Raw genomic sequence first — 22,566 nt, 5'->3', positions numbered from 1 at the left:
CAATAATACGAAGTTAAACAACGAGGCCGAATTGACACTAGCGTAACTGCACACGATTGATTGCGTTATCCTGATTGATAACCCCACCTCGTCAACGAGGCGGGGCCTGATTATCATAAAGGCTATCATTAACACAACCACACCCACTCGTATAAATTAATACGATTACCTCTCTAATTAGCATAGTTACACGCATAATTACACGAATTAGCATAATTTCGGATTAATTATGCAAATTTCGAATTTCATTTAATTTTAATTATTTTTCATCAATTTTCACACACCCACATATACAACAGGACACATCATGGGAAGAAGGATCTCTCAAAACCCGAAGAAGGGAGAACTACATGGAAACGCATTGTCTTGAGCAATGAATTAGCACAAGGGGACGAACAGGGGTTGGAGTCATGTTCTTCGTATGGTCGACGTTTATGTAGAGCAACAACTATATTGGATTGAGGTGGTTGAGCCAGATCATTGTGTAAGAAGTAGAGTTGGTGCATCACTGTGATGATGCCTCCGAATTTGTGAATTGGACATTGAGTTTTCATATATTCCATAGTCTATTCAGGCTTGGAGTTAAGGATAGGGCTACAGATTTGCTGCAGAAATATTTTTCAGAGCGTCAGTGTTTGGCACTACATGTAGGGCAGTTTCACATATTAGGCAAACATCACAATTTCAGCATCATCTTAATTTTATATATTTATATGTGATATAATATAGAAGGTAATTATTGCTTTAGAAATTACATTATTCACACAGATGATTTCTATCTGAATTTCTTGGTTGAAATACTTTGCCCAAGGTAAGATAACTGTGCGATTATGGTAATGAGTATCCACGTCCGTCTGAGAACGTGGAACTGCCCTCCAGCACTGCCGCTCACATCAGGGGACGTAGGAACGACTATGGTTGCTGGCTTCACCGTGGCCAACTAGTTTATTGATGGGCATCTCCTCCTTGCCACCCTCCTAAATTTCCACCACCATCACCACCTCCACAACCTTGTGCTTGTCGCCCCCAACTCAAGCTCAGTGCAAACCCCTTGGAGGGCTGGCATTACCCAAGGGACACAAAACTCTGCCTCACATTTGGTTTCTAGAAGCTCCGCAACAGCCACACTGTGGATGTAGACAGCCCTTAGCGTTATAAATGTGAGCCACTCGTGTGTCCCAAACACTCAAAAGAATTGAGACGAGGCGATAGTATTAGATACAAATATTTATTATTAAAACGCGACGCCTTGTAAGGAAGGGGAGGTGCTGGTGGGGGTGGGTGGTGCTGGAAGTGTGGGGGGCTGTGAGATGCTCAGAGGGTGTTCGAGGCCTGGGGGGGCAGGTCTTGGGAGGCTTCTTGAATGCCGGGCTCCAGTGAGCAGCCAGAAATGTCCTCTTCCTCCTCAACCGTGACAAGCTGTGGACATACTGACCCATTAGACACTACACACAACTCAGTACTTCTACCAGCTCAACTGGAATTACACACAACAATCAGCACCCCCTACTGGCAGACAAATGCCAATTGCACACCAGGTGCTGAGTCACCTTGTGCCCACAGGGACATCTGTCATTGGGGGTGCCCTTTCACACGTGTTGAGATGAGATGTGATGTAAAGCGCTCTGAGATGCCCCGGTGTACAGAAAGGTGCTAAATTATTCTCATCGTTATCACTGTGTCCAGCAATAATGAAATTGTCTATAGATAGATAATCTGTATTTGTAAACGGGGACCATGACGGCTTAACGTGATGGTTAGACCAGCTCATCATTATCATAATACACTGAATCGTGTGTGCATGAATCTATTATTTACGTTAAACGCAAATTATATACGTGTGTGTGTGTGTGCGATGCGCGAGTGCTGTGCACTCACCTCCACCTCGCTCTGCAGATGCTGCTGCTCCGAGTGTTCACTCTGCTCGTTGTCGCGGTAGGGCGCCAGCTCAGCGTGCAGCTCCGCCACTACACGTTGATACCACTGAATCTCTGCCTGCAGAGATTCCAGTTGCCAATTCCTGTCAATGAGCTGCGTGGGCCACGGGCAAATGGCGGCAGAGGGACACAGGAAAGCATTTTAACGACTGCGTGAGGTTATTGCAGAACATACAGGTATAATAACACACACACAACCAGGATCTTCATTTATAATTGAGTAATGTAATGAGCTACGAAGCTCTTTTACACAGATGTCCATACACCACCTTTGACCAAATAAACCGAAATGCATCCAATCATCTCAGATCTTGGAAGAAAAGCATGGTTGAACCTCAAGTGCTTGGATGGGCAACCACCATCAATACAAACCAAGATAACACCTATAAAAGCATGATGAAGACCGCTTGTGTTGCAATCGAAACGTCGTGGGTTTTTTTATATGATTAAAAAAAAGTACGTGACTTTACCGAAAGAATCAAGAATATGAATTCCTGCAGTCACGAAAGTTTTATGTTAAACATTTTTTAGGAATTAATTAACCCAAAATCTGGATTAAAATAATAGATTAAGATCGCTTCCCAACCAAAAAGAGGGAGGGGATGGAGATGCATGTAGCAGAGGGGAGCAGATGGTCTAGTAGTCGTAGGTACTTCTACTAGAGGTGGGATGGTGGATCGTATCGTGGTACAGTCCCTAAACAGAGTATGCTCAGTAACCTAGTGCGCATCCATTCTGTACAACCATCAGTGTGAAAAATAATTGTATACATACAGTCCTCGACTTAGGAACACCATACTTACGGAGACCCGACTTACGGATACCCGACTTCCGAATCTGTTTCTATGAAATGTATTAATTTTTGGATACCATTGACTTTAAAACGCGAACTTGCACTTCCAAACTGAACCACAGAACTATTTTGTTCAGTGCTGCGATCCTCCACGAGATGTCATGAGTCAGCCTCGTGCACGCGCACATGTGCGTATATGTGAAAGTGATTGTGTGGGGAGCGGTAGTGTTGCAGTTCACGCGCTGCGCTACAAACCCACCGACCCAAGTTCAATTCCAACTCACGGCCAACACCAGTGACGATTATCTGAACCATTCCTGGGCCTCCCGTAGGTCAACTCGGCCTCAAATGAGCACCTAGCGCGCTGTATAAACATCACCACTCGGGACACAAATGCAGCTGGGTGTGGTGCTGGCACACAACCCCTCGCATGCCGTGCTGGCTTTCATAGGCTATCGCTAACAGCACGTGCCCCAACAGCCTATTACAGCTACACGGTGAATCTTTGTGCGGATCGGAAGTGTAGCGGTGAGCACGCTTGTGATTTAAAAGCGGTGAGTGAAAAAAATATTTTTACTACATTTTATGTATTACTTACGATACACTATATTTTTAGTATTCTTAGTTTTTTCGGTAAAGTCACGTCGAAGAGAAACAACAAAATATATATAAAACAATAAAAAATTCTCACGACGTTTCGACCATAACTCAAACGGTCATCATCAGGTGTGTCGGTTTGCATAAATTTATTTTTAAACGGCACATTTATTTATTTATAAAAAAAAACGTTGGCGTCACGCGCAGCGATTGGCAGTTTGCCCAGGACTAGTCCATCTATTTTTTTTTGAAAAGAGGAGGGGGGAGACGAAATTTTTTATAATGTTTGCTGTCTGAAAGCCACTGTAAGCGTGAACAATCAATCAAGAACTGAAATGATTTATCAAATCTTTCCAATGATTGCTAAGATAGAATCCATCTTCTCGGTTGAAATTGTCTCTGTGCTTGTATATGTGGATAGCCTCATGAACGAATCTCTCATGGAAGCCAGATGGCTTACAAAGAACCTCCGTCTTGGAAAAGTCAATGGCATGTGTGCCTACTGAATTAGAACAATGATCTGCTACGGCCGAGGTGTTGGTCCTACCGTGTTTAAGGTCTGCTTTATGTTCACGAATGCGGTCCGAGACATGGCGTTTGGTTTCTCCAATGTAACTACTACCACAGAGGCAACTTAGTCTGTAGACACCAGGGTATTGTATGTCCGGAATCACATCCTTTACAGACGGAACCAGATCACGGATTTTATGTAATGTGTTGAAACGGACCTGGATCTTGTGTTTATTCAAGATTTTGGAGATCTTTTTTGTGATCCCAGCAATGTAGGGTAAAGTGATGGTTTTGAAAGGCTCCTCAAGAGGGTTCTTCTTCATGGTTTGAGTGATAGCTTTGCGGATTGTATAGTCGGAGTAACCATTAGCCCTAAGAGCTTGGTGTACGTGCTTGAGTTCACTGCTTATGTGTTCCTGGTCGGATATGCATTGGGCTCTATGATACAGAGTCTTGATGAGAGAATTCTTCTGTGATGGATGGTGGTGGGAATCCGGTTTCAGATAAGCATCCGTATGGGTAGCTTTCCTGTAGACAGAGTGGCTCATTGAACCATCAGGTCTCTTTTTAATTAGGACATCCAAAAAAGGTATCTTGCCATCTATTTCGACTTCCATGGTAAATCTGATGGCTGGGTGTATGGAATTGATGTGGTCGAAGAATTGGTCTAGAGCAGGCCGGCCATGTGGCCAGATGACAAAAGTGTCATCCACGTACCTCTTCCATAAGGTTGGGCGCAGAGTGGCAGTCTGGATGGCGTCAGTCTCAAATTTCTCCATGAAAATGTTAGCTATAACTGGAGAAAGGGGGGAGCCCATTGGGGTGCCCTCAGTTTGTTTGTAGAAAGTTCCATTCCAAGTGAAGTATGTATTGGTTAAACAGTGTCTCACCAGGGGGGGTACCTCAGTATTTAGTCCTTGATGAACCAAGTCTTCAATGATTGCAATGGTGTCAGGTACAGGAACCTTGGTGAATAAGGAAACTACATCAAAACTGACAAGCAGGTCGTCTGGGGACAGGGAAATACCCTTGATTGTTGATACCAGGTGAGTAGAATTTTGTACCGCAGAGGTGGTCTTTCCAGTGAAAGGACGCAGGATTTCAGACAAAAAACGAGCTAGTTTGTAGGTGGGGGAGCTGATAGTAGAGACTATGGGACGAAGAGGTGTATCAACTTTATGTATTTTTGGTAAGCCGTATAATCTTGGTGGCCTGGCAGCAGAAGGTTTCAACGAAAACTGTTTAGATTGATCAATTAATGCGGTTGAATCAGAAATTATTTTGTTGGTTTGTGTGACGAGGCTGTTGGTGGGATCTCTTTTTATTTTTGTATAACTACCATCGTCGAGTAATTCTTTAATTTTGTTGTTGTATTCTATTTTATCCATGATGACAGTAGCATTGCCTTTGTCAGCTGAGAGAACTACAATATCATTCCTCTTTTTTAATTTATATAATTCAAAACGCTCATCTTTGCTGAGGTTGCTAGCTGGCATCTTAGCGTTTTTGAGGGTTGCAGCGATTTCAGATCTTGCTACGTCTGCAGCGATGTGACCCAGGCCCCTGAGAGCAACGTCTACTTGGGCAATTATATCATTAACTGGTATGTGTTTAGGTGTGACTGCAAAGTTTAGACATTTAGCTAAAACGGATTTCAGACCATCGGAAATAGAACTGTTACTGCGATTAATTACGACTTTATTAACGTCTAACTTTTTGGTGTATGGGTCCGGTCTTTTGTTGAAGAGGAGGTTAAATTTGGAAATCAGGTTTTCCTTACATTTGGTCGACATAGTAGCAGCTGAAGAGGCAGTCATATTGTCTACATGTTCCCAATCCGATGTGGACATTATTGCCGTCAATGATAAGTGTGATTTGTAGAGTGTCTTGTCTAACTGATCTAGTTCTGTGCGTATAAGTCTGATTTTTTCTGAGATAAGAGCTAAGCTAGTTTTGAAAAGAATTCGTTTCGCATTAGAAGAAGTTACAGTAGCAGAGGTGAGTGTAAATGCGATTGGTATTACCCCAGAGTCGCGGCATCTCTTCAGGAAGGTGAGAGACTCGATCAGCTGAGCTTTCTTATCCCGGAGTTTGTTGAAGGATCTTAAAGTTATGTGAAAACCCTCCCCATAGAGGCGATTAAATTTTGATTTAAAGCTTTCGTGACTGCAGTAATTCATATTCTTAGTTTTTTCGGTAAAGTCACGTCGAAGAGAAACAACAAAATAACAAAATATATATAAAACAATAAAAAATTCTCACGACGTTTCGACCATAACTCAAACGGTCATCATCAGGTGTGTCGGTTTGCATAAATTTATTTTTAAACGGCACATTTATTTACTTATAAAAAAAAAACGTTGGCGTCACGCGCAGCGATTGGCAGTTTGCCCAGGACTAGTCCATCTATATTTTTTTAAAAGAGGAGGGGGGAGACGAAATTTTTTATAATGTATGCTGTCTGAAAGCCACTGTAAGCGTGAACAATCAATCAAGAACTGAAATGATTTATCAAATCTTTCCAATGATTGCTAAGATAGAATCCATCTTCTCGGTTGAAATTGTCTCTGTGCTTGTATATGTGGATAGCCTCATGAACGAATCTCTCATGGAAGCCAGATGGCTTACAAAGAACCTCCGTCTTGGAAAAGTCAATGGCATGTGTGCCTACTGAATTAGAACAATGATCTGTTACGGCCGAGGTGTTGGTCCTACCGTGATTAAGGTCTGCTTTATGTTCACGAATGCGGTCCGAGACATGGCGTTTGGTTTCTCCAATGTAACTACTACGACAGAGGCAACTTAGTCTGTAGACACCAGGGTATTGTATGTCCGGAATCACATCCTTTACAGACGGAGCCAGATCACGGATTTTATGTAATGTGTTGAAACGGACCTGGATCTTGTGTTTATTCAAGATTTTGGAGATCTTTTTTGTGATCCCAGCAATGTAGGGTAAAGTGATGGTTTTGAAAGGCTCCTCAAGAGGGTTCTTCTTCATGGTTTGAGTGATAGCTTTGCGGATTGTATAGTCGGAGTAACCATTAGCCCTAAGAGCTTGGTGTACGTGCTTGAGTTCACTGCTTATGTGTTCCTGGTCGGATATGCATTGGGCTCTATGATACAGAGTCTTGATGAGAGAATTCTTCTGTGATGGATGGTGGTGGGAATCCGGTTTCAGATAAGCATCCGTATGGGTAGCTTTCCTGTAGACAGAGTGGCTCATTGAACCATCAGGTCTCTTTTTAATTAGGACATCCAAAAAAGGTATCTTGCCATCTATTTCGACTTCCATGGTAAATCTGATGGCTGGGTGTATGGAATTGATGTGGTCGAAGAATTGGTCTAGAGCAGGCCGGCCATGTGGCCAGATGACAAAAGTGTCATCCACGTACCTCTTCCATAAGGTTGGGCGCAGAGTGGCAGTCTGGATGGCGTCAGTCTCAAATTTCTCCATGAAAATGTTAGCTATAACTGGAGAAAGGGGGGAGCCCATTGGGGTGCCCTCAGTTTGTTTGTAGAAAGTTCCATTCCAAGTGAAGTATGTATTGGTTAAACAGTGTCTCACCAGGGGGGGGTACCTCAGTGTTTAGTCCTTGATGAACCAATTCTTCAATGATTGCAATGGTGTCAGGTACAGGAACCTTGGTGAATAAGGAAACTACATCAAAACTGACAAGCAGGTCGTCTGGGGACAGGGAAATACCCTTGATTGTTGATACCAGGTGAGTAGAATTTTGTACCGCAGAGGTGGTCTTTCCAGTGAAAGGACGCAGGATTTCAGACAAAAAACGAGCTAGTTTGTAGGGGGGGAGCTGATAGTAGAGACTATGGGACGAAGAGGTGTATCAACTTTATGTATTTTTGGTAAGCCGTATAATGTTGGTGGCCTGGCAGCAGAAGGTTTCAACGAAAACTGTTTAGATTGATCAATTAATGCGGTTGAATCAGAAATTATTTTGTTGGTTTGTGTGACGAGGCTGGGGTAATACCAATCGTATTTACACTCACCTCTGCTAATGTAACTTCTTCTAATGCGAAACGAATTCTTTTCAAAACTAGCTTAGCTCTTATCTCAGAAAAAATCAGACTTATACGCACAGAACTAGATCAGTTAGACAAGACACTCTACAAATCACACTTATCATTGACGGCAATAATGTCCACATCGGATTGGGAACATGTAGACAATATGACTGCCTCTTCAGCTGCTACTATGTCGACCAAATGTAAGGAAAACCTGATTTCCAAATTTAACCTCCTCTTCAACAAAAGACTGGACCCACACACCAAAAAGTTAGACGTTAATACAGTCGTAATTAATCGCAGTAACAGTTCTATTTCCGATGGTCTGAAATCCGTTTTAGCTAAAGGTCTAAACTTTGCAGTCACACCTAAACACATACCAGTTAATGATATAATTGCCCAAGTAGACGTTGCTCTCAGGGGCCTGGGTCACATCGCTGCAGACGTAGCAAGATCTGAAATCGCTGCAACCCTCAAAAACGCTAAGATGCCAGCTAGCAACCTCAGCAAAGATGAGCGTTTTGAATTATATAAATTAAAAAAGAGGAATGATATTGTAGTTCTCTCAGCTGACAAAGGCAATGCTACTGTCATCATGGATAAAATAGAATACAACAACAAAATTAAAGAATTACTCGACGATGGTAGTTATACAAAAATAAAAAGAGATCCCACCAACAGCCTCGTCACACAAACCAACAAAATAATTTCTGATTCAACCGCATTAATTGATCAATCTAAACAGTTTTCGTTGAAACCTTCTGCTGCCAGGCCACCAAGATTATACGGCTTACCAAAAATACATAAAGTTGATACACCTCTTCGTCCCATAGTCTCTACTATCAGCTCCCCCCCTACAAACTAGCTCGTTTTTTGTCTGAAATCCTGCGTCCTTTCACTGGAAAGACCACCTCTGCGGTACAAAATTCTACTCACCTGGTATCAACAATCAAGGGTATTTCCCTGTCCCCAGACGACCTGCTTGTCAGTTTTGATGTAGTTTCCTTATTCACCAAGGTTCCTGTACCTGACACCATTGCAATCATTGAAGAATTGGTTCATCAAGGACTAAACACTGAGGTACCCCCCCCTGGTGAGACACTGTTTAACCAATACATACTTCACTTGGAATGGAACTTTCTACAAACAAACTGAGGGCACCCCAATGGGCTCCCCCCTTTCTCCAGTTATAGCTAACATTTTCATGGAGAAATTTGAGACTGACGCCATCCAGACTGCCACTCTGCGCCCTACCTTATGGAAGAGGTACGTGGATGACACTTTTGTCATCTGGCCACATGGCCGGCCTGCTCTAGACCAATTCTTCGACCACATCAATTCCATACACCCAGCCATCAGATTTACCATGGAAGTCGAAATAGATGGCAAGATACCTTTTTTGGATGTCCTAATTAAAAAGAGACCTGATGGTTCAATGAGCCACTCTGTCTACAGGAAAGCTACCCATACGGATGCTTATCTGAAACCGGATTCCCACCACCATCCATCACAGAAGAATTCTCTCATCAAGACTCTGTATCATAGAGCCCAATGCATATCCGACCAGGAACACATAAGCAGTGAACTCAAGCACGTACACCAAGCTCTTAGGGCTAATGGTTACTCCGACTATACAATCCGCAAAGCTATCACTCAAACCATGAAGAAGAACCCTCTTGAGGAGCCTTTCAAAACCATCACTTTACCCTACATTGCTGGGATCACAAAAAAGATCTCCAAAATCTTGAATAAACACAAGATCCAGGTCCGTTTCAACACATTACATAAAATCCGTGATCTGGTTCCGTCTGTAAAGGATGTGATTCCGGACATACAATACCCTGGTGTCTACAGACTAAGTTGCCTCTGTGGTAGTAGTTACATTGGAGAAACCAAACGCTATGTCTCGGACCGCATTCGTGAACATAAAGCAGACCTTAATCACGGTAGGACCAACACCTCGGCCGTAACAGATCATTGTTCTAATTCAGTAGGCACACATGCCATTGACTTTTCCAAGACGGAGGTTCTTTGTAAGCCATCTGGCTTCCATGAGAGATTCGTTCATGAGGCTATCCACATATACAAGCACAGAGACAATTTCAACCGAGAAGATGGATTCTATCTTAGCAATCATTGGAAAGATTTGATAAATCATTTCAGTTCTTGATTGATTGTTCACGCTTACAGTGGCTTTCAGACAGCATACATTATAAAAAATTTCGTCTCCCCCCTCCTCTTTTCAAAAAAAAAAATAGATGGACTAGTCCTGGGCAAACTGCCAATCGCTGCGCGTGACGCCAACGTTTTTTTTTTATAAATAAATAAATGTGCCGTTTAAAAATAAATTTATGCAAACCGACACACCTGATGATGACCGTTTGAGTTATGGTCGAAACGTCGTGAGAATTTTTTATTGTTTTATATATATTTTGTTATTTTGTTGTTTCTCTTCGACGTGACTTTACCGAAAAAACTAAGAATATGAATTACTGCAGTCACGAAAGCTTTAAATCAAAATTTATATTTTTAGTGTTAATGCAAATGTACATGATTTCTTATTTACGAGTTTAACTCTTTTGTTGAACCTTAACACATTTTATAACACTGACAATATGGGAATTTAAATATCGCACATTATTGTATTCCGACTTACGAACCGTTCCGACTTATGAATGGGCCTCAGGAACTAAATGCGTTCGTAAGTCGAGGACTGCCATATTATTGATATATTTGTCTATTATACTATGTGTATTATTAGTTGTTTATCATGTAACATTAGTTTACACTTGAAAAATATTCACCATAAATCCGGTATGTGGGGAAAAAATATTGATAGAGTATGTGTAGTGGCACAGCGCTGGCTGCTGGTAAAAAAGGGTAACTGCGGTGTATGGTAGTACCCACGTCAGCAGGCCACGATAGACACGAGAGGGGGACATCTAGGGGAAAGGTCACAGAGGGGGGGCCATCGGGAACCCGCTAGTAGGTTCCAGAGAGGGGGCGTGGCCGTGGCGGAGCGAGGCCACGCTGAGAGTATAAGAAGGGCCCCTGTGAGGGACCTTGTGGCTGTTGCTGGAAGTGGGATCCTCGTCGTGCTGTTCGTATATATAAGATAGTCGTCGTCACCATCTCGTCATCGTCGTTGTCGTCTCGTCGCTGTCGTCTTGTCGCCATCGTCGCTGCCGTCTTCACTCGATATTACGCTGCTAGATAGGTGTTCGCTGTCTCCGTTCAGTGCTGTCAGTGTTAGATGGTTAGTGTTTTGTATAGGCAAGCAACGGTAATAGTGTGTACCCACGTAGGGTGTCTGTATTATCCCAATGGTGCTCGTTAAATAAAAGAAGCGCCTACAAGTCTTACTGTCTCTGAGTTAGTCACTACACATGTACACATGAAAGTGACTACTGTAGTCAGAGATGCAAACGCTTGGGCGTCATCTGGTGCCTTACTGTCGCCATCCAGCGTAAACTATTTGGGTCTTTATAGTAAAGTTCGTAAATCTCAAGTACGCTATGGCAAGGTACCACAGTACATAACATGCGATTGGCTATCAATGACTTGAGTACGTTAATAGTGAAAGTACGTACAACGGGAGGGCGTAAATAATGGTATTACTGTATATATCTGCGTTTGTGCCATGCCGCACTTCATAGGTGCTCGCTAACAGCACTTGCTCACCTTCGCCTCACTCTGCTGGTGCAGCACTTGCAGATCCTGGAGCTGAAAGTGAATGCTCTGCAGGTTTTCTTGGCATGGCGCCAGCTCAGCGTGCAGCTCTGCCACCACACGCTGGTAACCCAAAATCCCCACCTGCAGGGATCCCAGGTGCTCATTCTTTTCGATGAGCTGCATGGGCCACGGACAAACGGCAGCAGAAGGACATGGCTAAGCATTTTAACGACTGCGTGCAGTTGTTAAAGAACATACAAATCCAACAAACACATACAGAACCAGTATCTTTATTTTAAATGAAGGAATCTAATAAGCTATGAAACTCTTTTTCACAGATGTCCATACACCACACCACCTATGACCAAATGACCCGGAATGCACCCAATATTATAAGATCTTGGAAGAAAAGCAGGGTTGAACTTTGATGGTACTTGGATGGGTGACCACCATCCATACAACCCAAGATAACACCTATAAAAGCCCAGATATATGGATTAATTAACCCAAAAGCTACTTTAAAATGTCCGATTATAATTGCTTCCCAACCAAAAATAGGGAGGGGATGGAGGTGCACGTAGCAGAGGGGAGCAGATGTTCTAGTAGTAGTAGGTACTTTTACTAGAGGTGGGATGGTGGATTGTAATGTGGTACAGTCCCTAAACAGAGGATGCTCAGTAACCCAGTGCGCATATACACATCTGTGTGAAAAATAAGTGTATATATAGGCAGTCCTCAACTTACAAACACCTGCACTTACGAACCTGCTTCCATCAAATATATATTTTATAACATTGACTTTAAACGTGAACTCGCACTTGAAAATTGAACCGCGTCACTATTTTGTTCAGTGGAGCAATCCTCCGCGACATGTAATAATTCAGGATGGCGCTTGGAGCAAGTGTTTGCCTATAAGTGTGTGTGTGCACGCGCACGTGTCTATGTGTATGAAAGTGAATGTGTGGGGAGCGGTAGTGTAGCGATTAATCTTCGAAAGCGGCGACCCAAGTTCGATTCCCGTTCATGGCCAACACCAGCCTCAAATGAGTACCTGGTGCGATGTGTAAACATCACCACTGGAGAGACAAAGGCAGCGAGGCATGGTGCTGGCCAATCACCCCCTTGTGTGCCATGCCGGCCTTCATAGGTGCTGCTCACTAACAGTACTTTCCCCAACAGTCTATTAAGGCTATACGGGGAGTCTTTGTCTGCGACGTGCGAATGCAGTGTACTCACCTTCGCCTCGCTCTGCTGGCGCAGCATGTCCAAATGCTGCAGCTGTGAGCGTGCGATCTGTGCGTTTTCGCGGTACTGCACCAGCTCTGTGTGCAGCTCGGCCAGCATACGCTGATACCAAAGAATCCCCGCATGCAGGGATCCCAGCTCCTGGCTCCTCTCGAACAGCTGCTTGGGCCACAGGCAGAGGGACAGAGAAAAGCATTTTAACGACTGTGTGCGGTTATTGTAGAACATACAGATGCAACAACAGACACATTTAGAACCAGAATCTTTATTCATATTGGAAGAGTCTGATGAGCTGTGAAAATATTTTTCACAGATGTCCATACACCATGTTTGACCAAATCACCCAGGATGCACCCAATCTTGTCAGACCATCATGCACACAACCCATGATTATGCCTATAAAAGCCCACATATATGGATTAAGTAACCCAAAATCTGCATTAAAAGGTCAGATTAAAATCGCTTCCCAAACCAGGACAGGGAGGGCATGGACATGCACGTAGCAGAGGGGAGCAGATGGTCAGACCCTACACAGCCTGACGACTCAAGTGCTGTGTCACGGTCAGACCTGGACCGTTCCGGGGCCAGGAGAGCCTGGGTTCTCAGCGGCCGTGGGAACGAGGCTGGGAGCATTACCTGACGCAGAGTGTCCTCATTCTCAGCTTGGGACGTGGTCAGCTGATCCTGCAGCGCCGACAGTCCCTGTTGGGGCGTGGAGAGCTCCGGCTGGGCACTGGCACGCTCCGCCTCACTCGCTGCGAGCTCCTCCTTGCTCGCCTTGAGCTCCTCCCTCAGCCGAGTGATTGTGTCCTCGTCCTCCTGAGCCTTAATACAGGCAACGTTCGTTTTACCATCGTAATCATCACCATCATCATCATGAACAGCCATGATTCGTCCACCGCTGAATGTGTTTTTGTGATACTGCTGGATGAAAGTTTCCCTGAGCCATACCGGTCATGGGAATTAATTGAGCATACTTCATCACACTGGTCAGCACGAAGTGGTACACCCAAGACTGGGTCAGATTTCACTGGCCACCAATGCTAGCCATGGTTGGTAATCAAACTCGGACAGCTTGGTTCAGAGTGCAGAAGGCTCATCACAGTAAATTAATACGTTGTATATCATCATAAATATTTCGCTGCACAAGGGTCTCCTCCTCTTGTGAACGCTGCCACAAATGTCTTAAAACTCAAACTTTAATTATCTTTATTTTACCAGCTAAGGCCTACTGAACTATATAGCTCTTTTTCAGAAGCGACCTGCCCACAAATGAAAGTTCAACGAAGTGGCTTATCATGTGGAAATGTATTGCAGCTATAGAATCTAAACGCACGTTTCTAAATGTGGAGGAAGAACCGGAGGACCCGGAAAAAATCCACGTGACCACAGGGAGAACATTCAAACTCCAAATATACAGGTGTCGGGGTTGGGATCAAACCCACAACCTCCTGCATACAGGCGAGGTAGTTAACATCTCGCCACCGTGGCGCCCCTCTTCAGTGCCAATCGTGGCTTCACCACGCGTACCCTTGCGAGCCGATACCTTCTTGGAGTTGCGCTCGAACTGCTTAAAAGCATCGGTGAGGGTGAGCCGGACCTCCTCCAGCCCTGTCGCCAGCTCGCAGGCCTCTTTCCGATGCGCGTCCTGCTGCTGCGCCTTCTCCATCCCAAGTGCCTGGACGTGCCCCTCCGACTCCTTCAGCTACAGGCACGCACACGTTCCACAATGCTGGATTCATGTCTGGGGAAGTATACTGAATATGGTGTGCAGAATGTGGAAATATTTTCTGGGTTGGAAAAGACCCAGCTGTAATTAAGCCCGGCTTGCAAACAGATAAATAATTACCACTTAAGTCATTTAAACTCTGTGGTTTGCATATAGCTGTGTGTCTGCAAGCCTATATTGTTTCTCTAACAAATGCAAGCCAATCACATTTTAGAAAAAGTCCTGTAAACTGCAGCTGACTTTATAATTAAATTGTATTTATTCTAACTGAAAGTATTAAAATGTGAGAAAATACATTCGCAACTCTGAATCATGACAAATTATGAGAGGGAGTGAATTAGTTAAAGGCCTAGTCAGGGATTGCCTTGTCTAGTGTAATTACCTCATCCAACATTCACCTATCTGCAGACAAAATTAAGAGCCATGAGGGGAGGACCGATCCTGTGGTCACAATTATACCTTTTGCCATATAGAAATGCATTATCATACTACATTCGAAAAAAAACATTCTGGCTGTCTGCCTTCCTGGCTGCATCCATATTACTTATATAACCACTTCAGGTTTCAGCCACCTGTGATTAAGCCAGGTTCACATGTGCAGTGAGTTAATGATCTCAGCCTGATCATCAATGACTTCACAGAAAAGCCCATGAAAACAATGTCGGCTTTACACTAAATCGAGCTAAGTTCCAGCTCTGAAAACCAAAGATCAGACTGTTTTGTGATGAACATTACTCATTACTCTCCATAGCAGGGCAGATATCAAAGTATTTCCTCCTATTGTGTGGGTACCAGAGGGCACTTAAATATTTCTCAGAAGTAGTTATGTGATTTATGCTTCTGCAAACCATTCTCTAACATGAAACTTGAATTTGGAGCTTTCGTGACTGCAGGAATGATTCTTTGGTTTTTTTATTATTAATTTTATTATTTCTTATTTCTCCGTGACTTTACCGAAAAAAACATTCTCTAACATGCGATGGTGCACTGCTCAGGCGATGCGGACAGGCCTCATGCACACACATGGAGGTGGGGGGGCTGCCGCATAAGGCTCTGGTTACCTGGTGCTGCAGCCCGGCGATCTGGCCGTGCATGCACTCCATCTCAGCATCCGTGTGCTGAAGTGTGTGCTGCAGCTGCACCACCTCCTGTGCCCTCGCGGCCTCCTCTGCCCTGGAGACTCCCAGCTCGGCCTTGAGAAAGTCCGTCTGTTGCTCCAGAGAATTGGCTGTCGGAAGGGACACAAAACCATGGCGATGAAGACAGTACAGCCACCAGTGGCAGCAGACAGAGAAGGAGCAGCAGCTCAGGAGGAAGAGTACCAGCAGCGGGAGTAGTAGCAGACAGAATAGGTCTGAGGTCCCTCAGACCTATTCACCAGCTTGCATGCAAACACAGGGTCCAGAATAATAATATATGCACAGGAAGGGCCTAGTGAGAGAGCAGTTAGTAAACCCAGTGCAGTCCTATGTTAGACAGCGGAAGTGGTCCACGTGGGAAATGAAGTAAAAACGAGGAATTACTCGTTTTAACTCGTAAAAAGAAGTTATTGGTGCACAGTGCTCGACAAAAATTAGTGTTCAATGGGTCCGTGGATTCAGAAAGATTTTGGAGCACAGGCCCCTACCCACCGGTCTCCTCGCAGCAAGCGTTAGCCTCCCGCAGTCGTTGCTGCAGCTCCAGTACTTCATGCCGCAGGTTGTCCACCTCGGTCTGCTGCACCTCTTGGTTGGTAAAGAGGTCGCGCATGTTCGCTCTCAGCTCCGCGGCCTCGGTGCCCAGCCGCTCGGTTTCAGTCCCGCGCTCTCGCGCCTCTTCCCGCGCCGCCACCAGGTCTGCCTCTGAGCGCCGCAGCAGCTCGTCACGCTCCTTCAGCGCCTGCGGGTGGAGACGGGCAGCATCTAAATTACACGTAATTACAACATGTAATTTGAATATATTAATAAATTGTTTAGCATTCATCCAAAATATTGAGAAAATAAGTGGGCTTGGGCAGGACACATTGCTGTTGCAAGAAGGGGGGTGGCTGTTGCGAGAGTGGAGGCCTCACCTTCTGGAGGACCGTGATGTGCACAACGTGAGCGTCGTACTCTGAATCGTCGTGCATGTGTGATGCACGATATTCGGCCAGCTCCATGCATGCCAGATGCAGAGTCGCATCGTGCTCACGCCTCAACTGCTCCTCGCGCTCGCCCCACCGCACTGCCTCCAACTCCACCTGCAGGCTGTTGATGGCCTGCGAGTGTGCCCTTAGCTGCTTACGGGCAGAAGGGCACAGTGTCACAGGCACGTGTATGCATAGGTGGGCAGCCCTTCATCACAGACACATGCAGCGTGCAGATGAGGACAGGTACAGACATACAGACACACGGAGCATGTAGTTGTACAGAGAGATAAGAGACTTGAGACATGGGCAGGAGGCACAAGAAAATAAATTACAGATGCAGAGACATACACACAAAGACACAAGCAAGTCATACAAATTTGGACACATTATGGAAAGACAGTGCATGTGGAGAGAGATGTACATAGCCAAAGGCAGAACATGCAGAGGGAGACAAGATACGAATGCGGAGACACGGGCATTGACTACAGAGACGCACATACAGGCGCCTCGCATGCAGACGGACGCACACGTGCAGTGGATGCTTTTCAAGATGAAAATAAGAAATTGAGATTCTATTGTAAACAAATCAAGAACTACAAAAATATGCAAGGTAAACACCCGTGGTCTTATTGAACATACCGCAATCACGTTTAAAATATTTAGAATGATAATAGAAAGTCAAAAAATAGAACCATGATACATTGTATACATCAATCAACGATTGGTAAGCGTGCATACAACATGGCAACGTTCTTCATCATAAGATAATGAAGAAACTCGTTGCACCCAAATGTTCATCTTCAAATTGAGTCAATATTCAAAAAAATAACTCACAACGCCTCCTCACACCATGTCGGTCATGGGAATGTGTTTGACTATACTTCCCCATGCTGGTCAGCACCGTACAGATGTAATAATCAATAAAACATAATACATGCACATTATGTGGGGAGATGCTATGATACAAAAATTTAGTTTGATCTGCTTTTATCTTTCATTTTCAACATTATTGGGAATAAAACCATGGACCACTCGCTACAGTGAATTTAGCAAAATTTATTACGGAACCAAAATATAATTCGATGGGTTTTTTGTGCACTCATTTGCAACTAGGCTGAGACCACTATGCTTGAGAATCCGGTTTAATCACTGTGGTTGGGCAGCTGTAATCCACATTCAATCCTGGCATCTCAGCCATGCTGGCACAGCATGTCTGACCCCTGGGGCACCTAGCTACCTCCCAGAATGCACTCATTTAATGTGCCATTTCCTTGACGTTCAGATCGTAACTCTGAATAAAAACTCAACGCATGAATCAATAATGATGCACTTAATAGGGCAGAGCTTCTAAAAGGTGATGTTTCAGGCAATGGGCCTTCATCACATCAGAGAAGTCAAAGCAATATCCATTGCAGCGTTATTGACGAATATGTTGAGGTTTTGTTATCTCTGCTTGTGTGCCACGCAGCTTCACAACGTGAACACATTATTTGGGTCTTTCGGTAAGGCCATGTATATACAAAAATAATAAAATAATAACAATATCACGACGTTTCGATCGCAACACAAGCAATCGTCATCAAGTGAAGGATATGGCAGGAGAGCTGCCGAGGCAGGATAAAAATATATGGCGGGAGCGCTGCTAAGGTAGGGAGTTAAAAAGGTTTGAGATGGGTGTAGCTCAAGGGTCAGTGGGCAGGGCTTGATGAAATTTGCATGTAAATGTAAGATCGGCGAAATCTTGACAAACGAAGTTTCACTTTAGCCGTGCTCCGTGTAACAAGGGGACAGGGGGGTTGGTGGTGGCCACAGTACCTCCTCAGCATGGTTTTTCTTGAGTTGGTGCAGCATCTCGAGGAGACTCTTCTCTGTCTGGCGCAGTGCGCCACGCAGGGTGGCGAACTGCGCTCTTGCCCTGCTCAGATTGTCCCGCAGGGTTGACACCTCCCGGGACAGGTGGTGCATTTCCTTTTCCGGCATTTCCAACTGCGACGGGAGCAAGGGCACATGGCACGGGCACGTTAGCTCCTCCCAGCGTAAATCCTGCCTTCAATCGCATCGTGACATGCCATTCGCCATCGGATGGTGGAGACAACACCATGGCACATGGCAAGTGAGGTGCCTAATACACAGGTAGACACACATAGGACAGATGGGCTGACACCCACACACCCAAGCAAAGGCAACACCACGATTCCCCGCACAGCCTAAACAGAGTTGTAGAATGTGCAGCAGCGCTGGCCTAGGAAACGCACCCACACCATCTTCATTTACATTCGCTCAGCCAATGAGAGTGACAAACGCTCCAAGACAACCAGCATTCATGGCCATGAGTACTTAAAAAAAAATCAATAATTTCGTCAATGTTAATACAATATTTGAACCTTATGGGGTCCCATAAGCCCCCGGCTCTCGCATAAACTGCGTTGCGACGTCATTTTGTCTGTTGAAGGCGAATGAAACGGCAATCTATTCCTCTCGACGAGCTCTACACGATGCGCTAATCAAAGTTTCAAAGTTTGGTTTCTTCTGCGCATTCGTCCTCGCTGCGCTTGGACAGCATGACAACAGAATGATCCGCGCCAGGTAGGTCGCGCCGTTTATGTGCGCGGTGTGACGGAGTCACCAAAAATTTATTCATTACGATTTTGACTTACGTTTATTCGGGACCTCGGGGTCCCGCCATAAGGTTAATTTGATATTCAGTTTTATCACAGTACGCTCTGAGCCACACAGCGCTCGCCAATTTTTAAAAGACAAACTCGTCCGCCAACGTGTTTGCTCCTCCTTGGTCTCTCTGCCTTAGCCCCAAAATGTCTGGGAATGTCAACATGCCAGTGATAAGGCCGGTCGAGGTGAGTGAGCATATGGCGGTTACACTGGTGAGTACAGTACATAATACTTCCCGATGCTATTATTAAAAAAAAAAATTCGTTTTGATGGAATGTTTACCATCTGTTTTATTACTCTCATAAAATAGCGCTGATACTCCAATGAAGCCCTAATTTATTGTTCATAAGAGATAACGCTGTCGAGAAGTCATCCCCATATATAATGGTATAACCCTTTTCGCGCTGATTTCCTGAATGCTCACTTCTCCACATAGGCATCTTGAGCGCTAAGCGAGACTGCCTGTATTCATTTCAGCCTAAGTCGACATAGGGGAGTCCCAACACTGGCTCAGATATCCCTCGCCACTGGTGTTAGCAGGTATTTGTGGTTCATGCGGACTTGCTGCCTTGTAAAAGGTGTCAATCTGGTGTTGGGGCAAAGATTTTTTTATCATTCCATACACGTTTGCATTTTAGCTGGTAAGTGGCAGAGTGGTGGCCTCCACTCCAGCCTAGATTTGTGTCTGTCCCCTACCTCTCTTACCGAGTACAACTCCTCTGACATCAAAACACAAGGGGCCGTCCATAAATGACGTCACGCGATTTTGGACCCCTCCCCCTTTGTCACACGGTGTCACAAAAAGTCAGACCCCCCCCCCCCAAAAAAAAAAAACATGCTTCAAATCGCTTTAGTTCACAGTTCCATTTATTTGGTATAGCCCTGTGAGCCATTCGGCTCTTGAATCGGGTGCACCCGCAACAAAAAAAACATGAACAAGAAAACATCTTAAACTATTGCCATTGTAGTGCGTATTAATGTGGTGCTGCACTCTGATGTTGTAGAACATTTATTAAAAAGTCTATTTAATTAAGTAGAGCCTGTTGTCTATTTTTATTTAAAATTGCGCATTTTGATGTGACATCACATTTCTCAAACCCCCCCCTCCCCCGTCACACATCGTCACAAATGTCTGCCCCCCCCCCAAGTGCGTGACGTCATTTATGGACGGCCCCCAAGAGGTGGCACTACGCACCTACTCTGTTGACACATTCATTGTCTCATGTGTTACTTTCTCAACTGTGGTCTGTTGAAGAATATCATGTATATTCTTGCCGACGCAGATAAAGAAACACAGGTGCTCAGATCGCTGGCTTTGCCCGAATTACAGGCCACCACGCAGCGATAAGGAGCCCGCAGCGCTGACGTAAACAAATGCAGCGATGACGTCATCAGATGCAGCGATTACGCCATCGACTACAGCGATGACGACATCGATTAGTGATGACGTCATCAATTACAGTGACGACGTCGATTTCAGTTAAGAAGGCATCGAATACAGTGATGACGTCATCAATGGCAGTGATTACGTCACTGGCTTTACCCAAAAAGGGCGGAGCCAATGGCTCGGGCCTTATTGCATCACCAAACGTCACGTGACCCCCAGGCACAGCTGCTGGGAAATGGCAGTTGACACGAGATGCTATCACCTTGGCAATGCAAACAAGGACCAACTGCCCAGAGAAAGCTTTCTCCGACTAAAATCCTTGATGAAACTCTCAATCTGTGATCTTAAACTATGAACCTCGTTACCCACGCATCAAGCGCTCAATTTAAAGTAAAATTTAAATATTTTAAAAAATAATATTTTTTCTCGATGTGATCACAGTACTATATTTGTTACTTCGTATAACTCCAACGCAAGAGGTGGCGCCACTCACCTCCACTGTTGACGAATTTGGAGTCTCCAGCGTCGCTTGCATCTGCTGCCGTCTCTTGAAGAACTTCATGGCTCCTGTTGGGGGCGCAAGAGACAAACGCAGCCGCTCAGCTCGCTCGCCCTGCCGGAGTGACGTAACGCCATTGAGGTCGGAGGTGAGAGCGCAGGAAGTGACGCACTTGGCCCCGCCTACCAAGGGCGGAGCCAGATCACGTGCCCCCAGGCACCCTATGGGGGCAGAGGAAGCTGCCTCCGTATCAGCCAGGGCTCAAAGTTCTCGACGCGGCTTTTGCGTCTGCGATTTGAAACTCGGAACCTCTTCACCCACGTGTCGAGAGTTCAATGTTCGAATGCAATTTAATCGAGGCCACTGTCTTGGTATGGTCCTTTGACTGTTGGTGTTTTGCCATCTTGCCCAAGCTTGGATTTGATGTTGACAAATCTACAAGAAGGTATGAGCTTGCACAGTTTGATTTTACATGACATTTATTCGTGACTTGACTACATTTTCTCAATCCTTACTCGAGTATCTTTAATTGCATTTTGTTGTTGATGCAACTGGCTAACCAACCCTTCTGGACGTGTGTGAAAGAGAACGTCAAAACTCATGTAAAATACAGATTCTGATTTATCTACACGCACACGCTGAAGGCAAACGCGGGTACCTGGCCTCTATGCAGCAGACACGAGTAATTTATTATCTTTCAGGATGTTATTTAGAACTTTATTGAATGTTATGTCACCAACCAAACATCGAGCATAGCAACAAATATCATGCAACACTCCGAAGACGGACACCTCCCTTACCGACCTCACCTCGTCCTCCTCACCCCTAGCCTCGTCCTCACCCCTAGGCTCGGCCTCCTCACCCCTAACCCCTCACCTCGCCCTCCTCACCCCTCGTTCTCCTCACCCCTCATCTTCTCACCTCGTTCTCCTCACCCCTCGCCTCGTCCTCACCCCCGTTCTACTCACCTCGTCCTCACCGCTCGCCTCATCCTCACCCCTCGCCTCATCCTCACCCCTCGCCTCATCCTCACCCCTCACCTCGTCCACCTCACCCGTCGTCCTCAACCCTCACCTCGTTCTCACCCCTCGCCTCTCGTTCTACTCACCTCGTCCTTACCCCTCACCTCGTTCTCACCTCATCCTCACACGGCTACCTGCACTCTATGTAGTAGACGTGAATAATTGACTATAATTCAGATTGTTATTAATAACTTTATTACATGTTTTGTCACGAATCAAACATCACCTCCTCCTCACCCTTCACCTCGTCCTCACCCCGTCCTCGCATCTCGCCTCGTCCTCCTCACCCCGTTCTCCTTCACCCCTCGTTCTCCTTCACCCCTCGTTCTCACCCCTCGCCTCGTCCTCCTCACCCCTCACCTCGTCCTTCTC

The 22,566-nt window shown here is 45.2% G+C and overlaps 2 protein-coding genes across 4 annotated transcripts in view; one reads left to right on the top strand and one right to left on the bottom strand.

The window, feature by feature from the left end:
- Window positions 1-11,130: 11,130 nt before the first annotated feature.
- On the bottom strand, window positions 11,131-18,594 carry LOC142906678 (uncharacterized). 3 transcript variants are annotated; one of them, XR_012930442.1, is made up of 5 exons: window positions 18,432-18,594; window positions 16,141-16,763; window positions 15,571-15,737; window positions 13,417-14,485; window positions 11,131-12,939 (listed from the first exon to the last, which is right to left on the bottom strand). XR_012930442.1 is itself a non-coding variant. In XM_076054966.1 (4 exons), the coding sequence occupies exons 2-4, from the start codon at window positions 16,469-16,471 to the stop codon at window positions 14,216-14,218; spliced, it is 768 nt and encodes a 255-aa protein (XP_075911081.1). In that variant the 5' UTR covers window positions 16,472-16,763; window positions 18,432-18,594; the 3' UTR covers window positions 13,273-14,215. The 3 variants fall into 3 exon arrangements, 1 of the variants encoding a protein (XP_075911081.1); XR_012930443.1 differs by lacking the exon at window positions 18,432-18,594 and having other exon boundaries at window positions 16,141-17,861; XM_076054966.1 differs by lacking the exon at window positions 11,131-12,939 and having other exon boundaries at window positions 13,273-14,485.
- Window positions 18,595-21,428: 2,834 nt separating this feature from the next.
- The window catches only part of LOC142906676 (fructosamine-3-kinase-like), a 54,057-nt gene continuing 52,919 nt past the window's right edge, over window positions 21,429-22,566 (top strand). The window contains exon 1 of the transcript XR_012930439.1: window positions 21,429-21,617. The gene's annotated coding sequence lies outside the window, so the exon portion shown is untranslated. The remainder of the gene's footprint in view (window positions 21,618-22,566) is intronic.

Source organism: Petromyzon marinus, chromosome 69 (assembly GCF_048934315.1).
Source record: "Petromyzon marinus isolate PM22_M1 ecotype Great Lakes invasive population chromosome 69, UKy_Petmar_22M1.pri1.0, whole genome shotgun sequence".
Lineage (NCBI taxonomy): Eukaryota > Metazoa > Chordata > Hyperoartia > Petromyzontiformes > Petromyzontidae > Petromyzon > Petromyzon marinus.
Note: the sequence above shows the minus strand (reverse complement) of the source record. Positions and strands in the feature narration are given on the sequence as shown.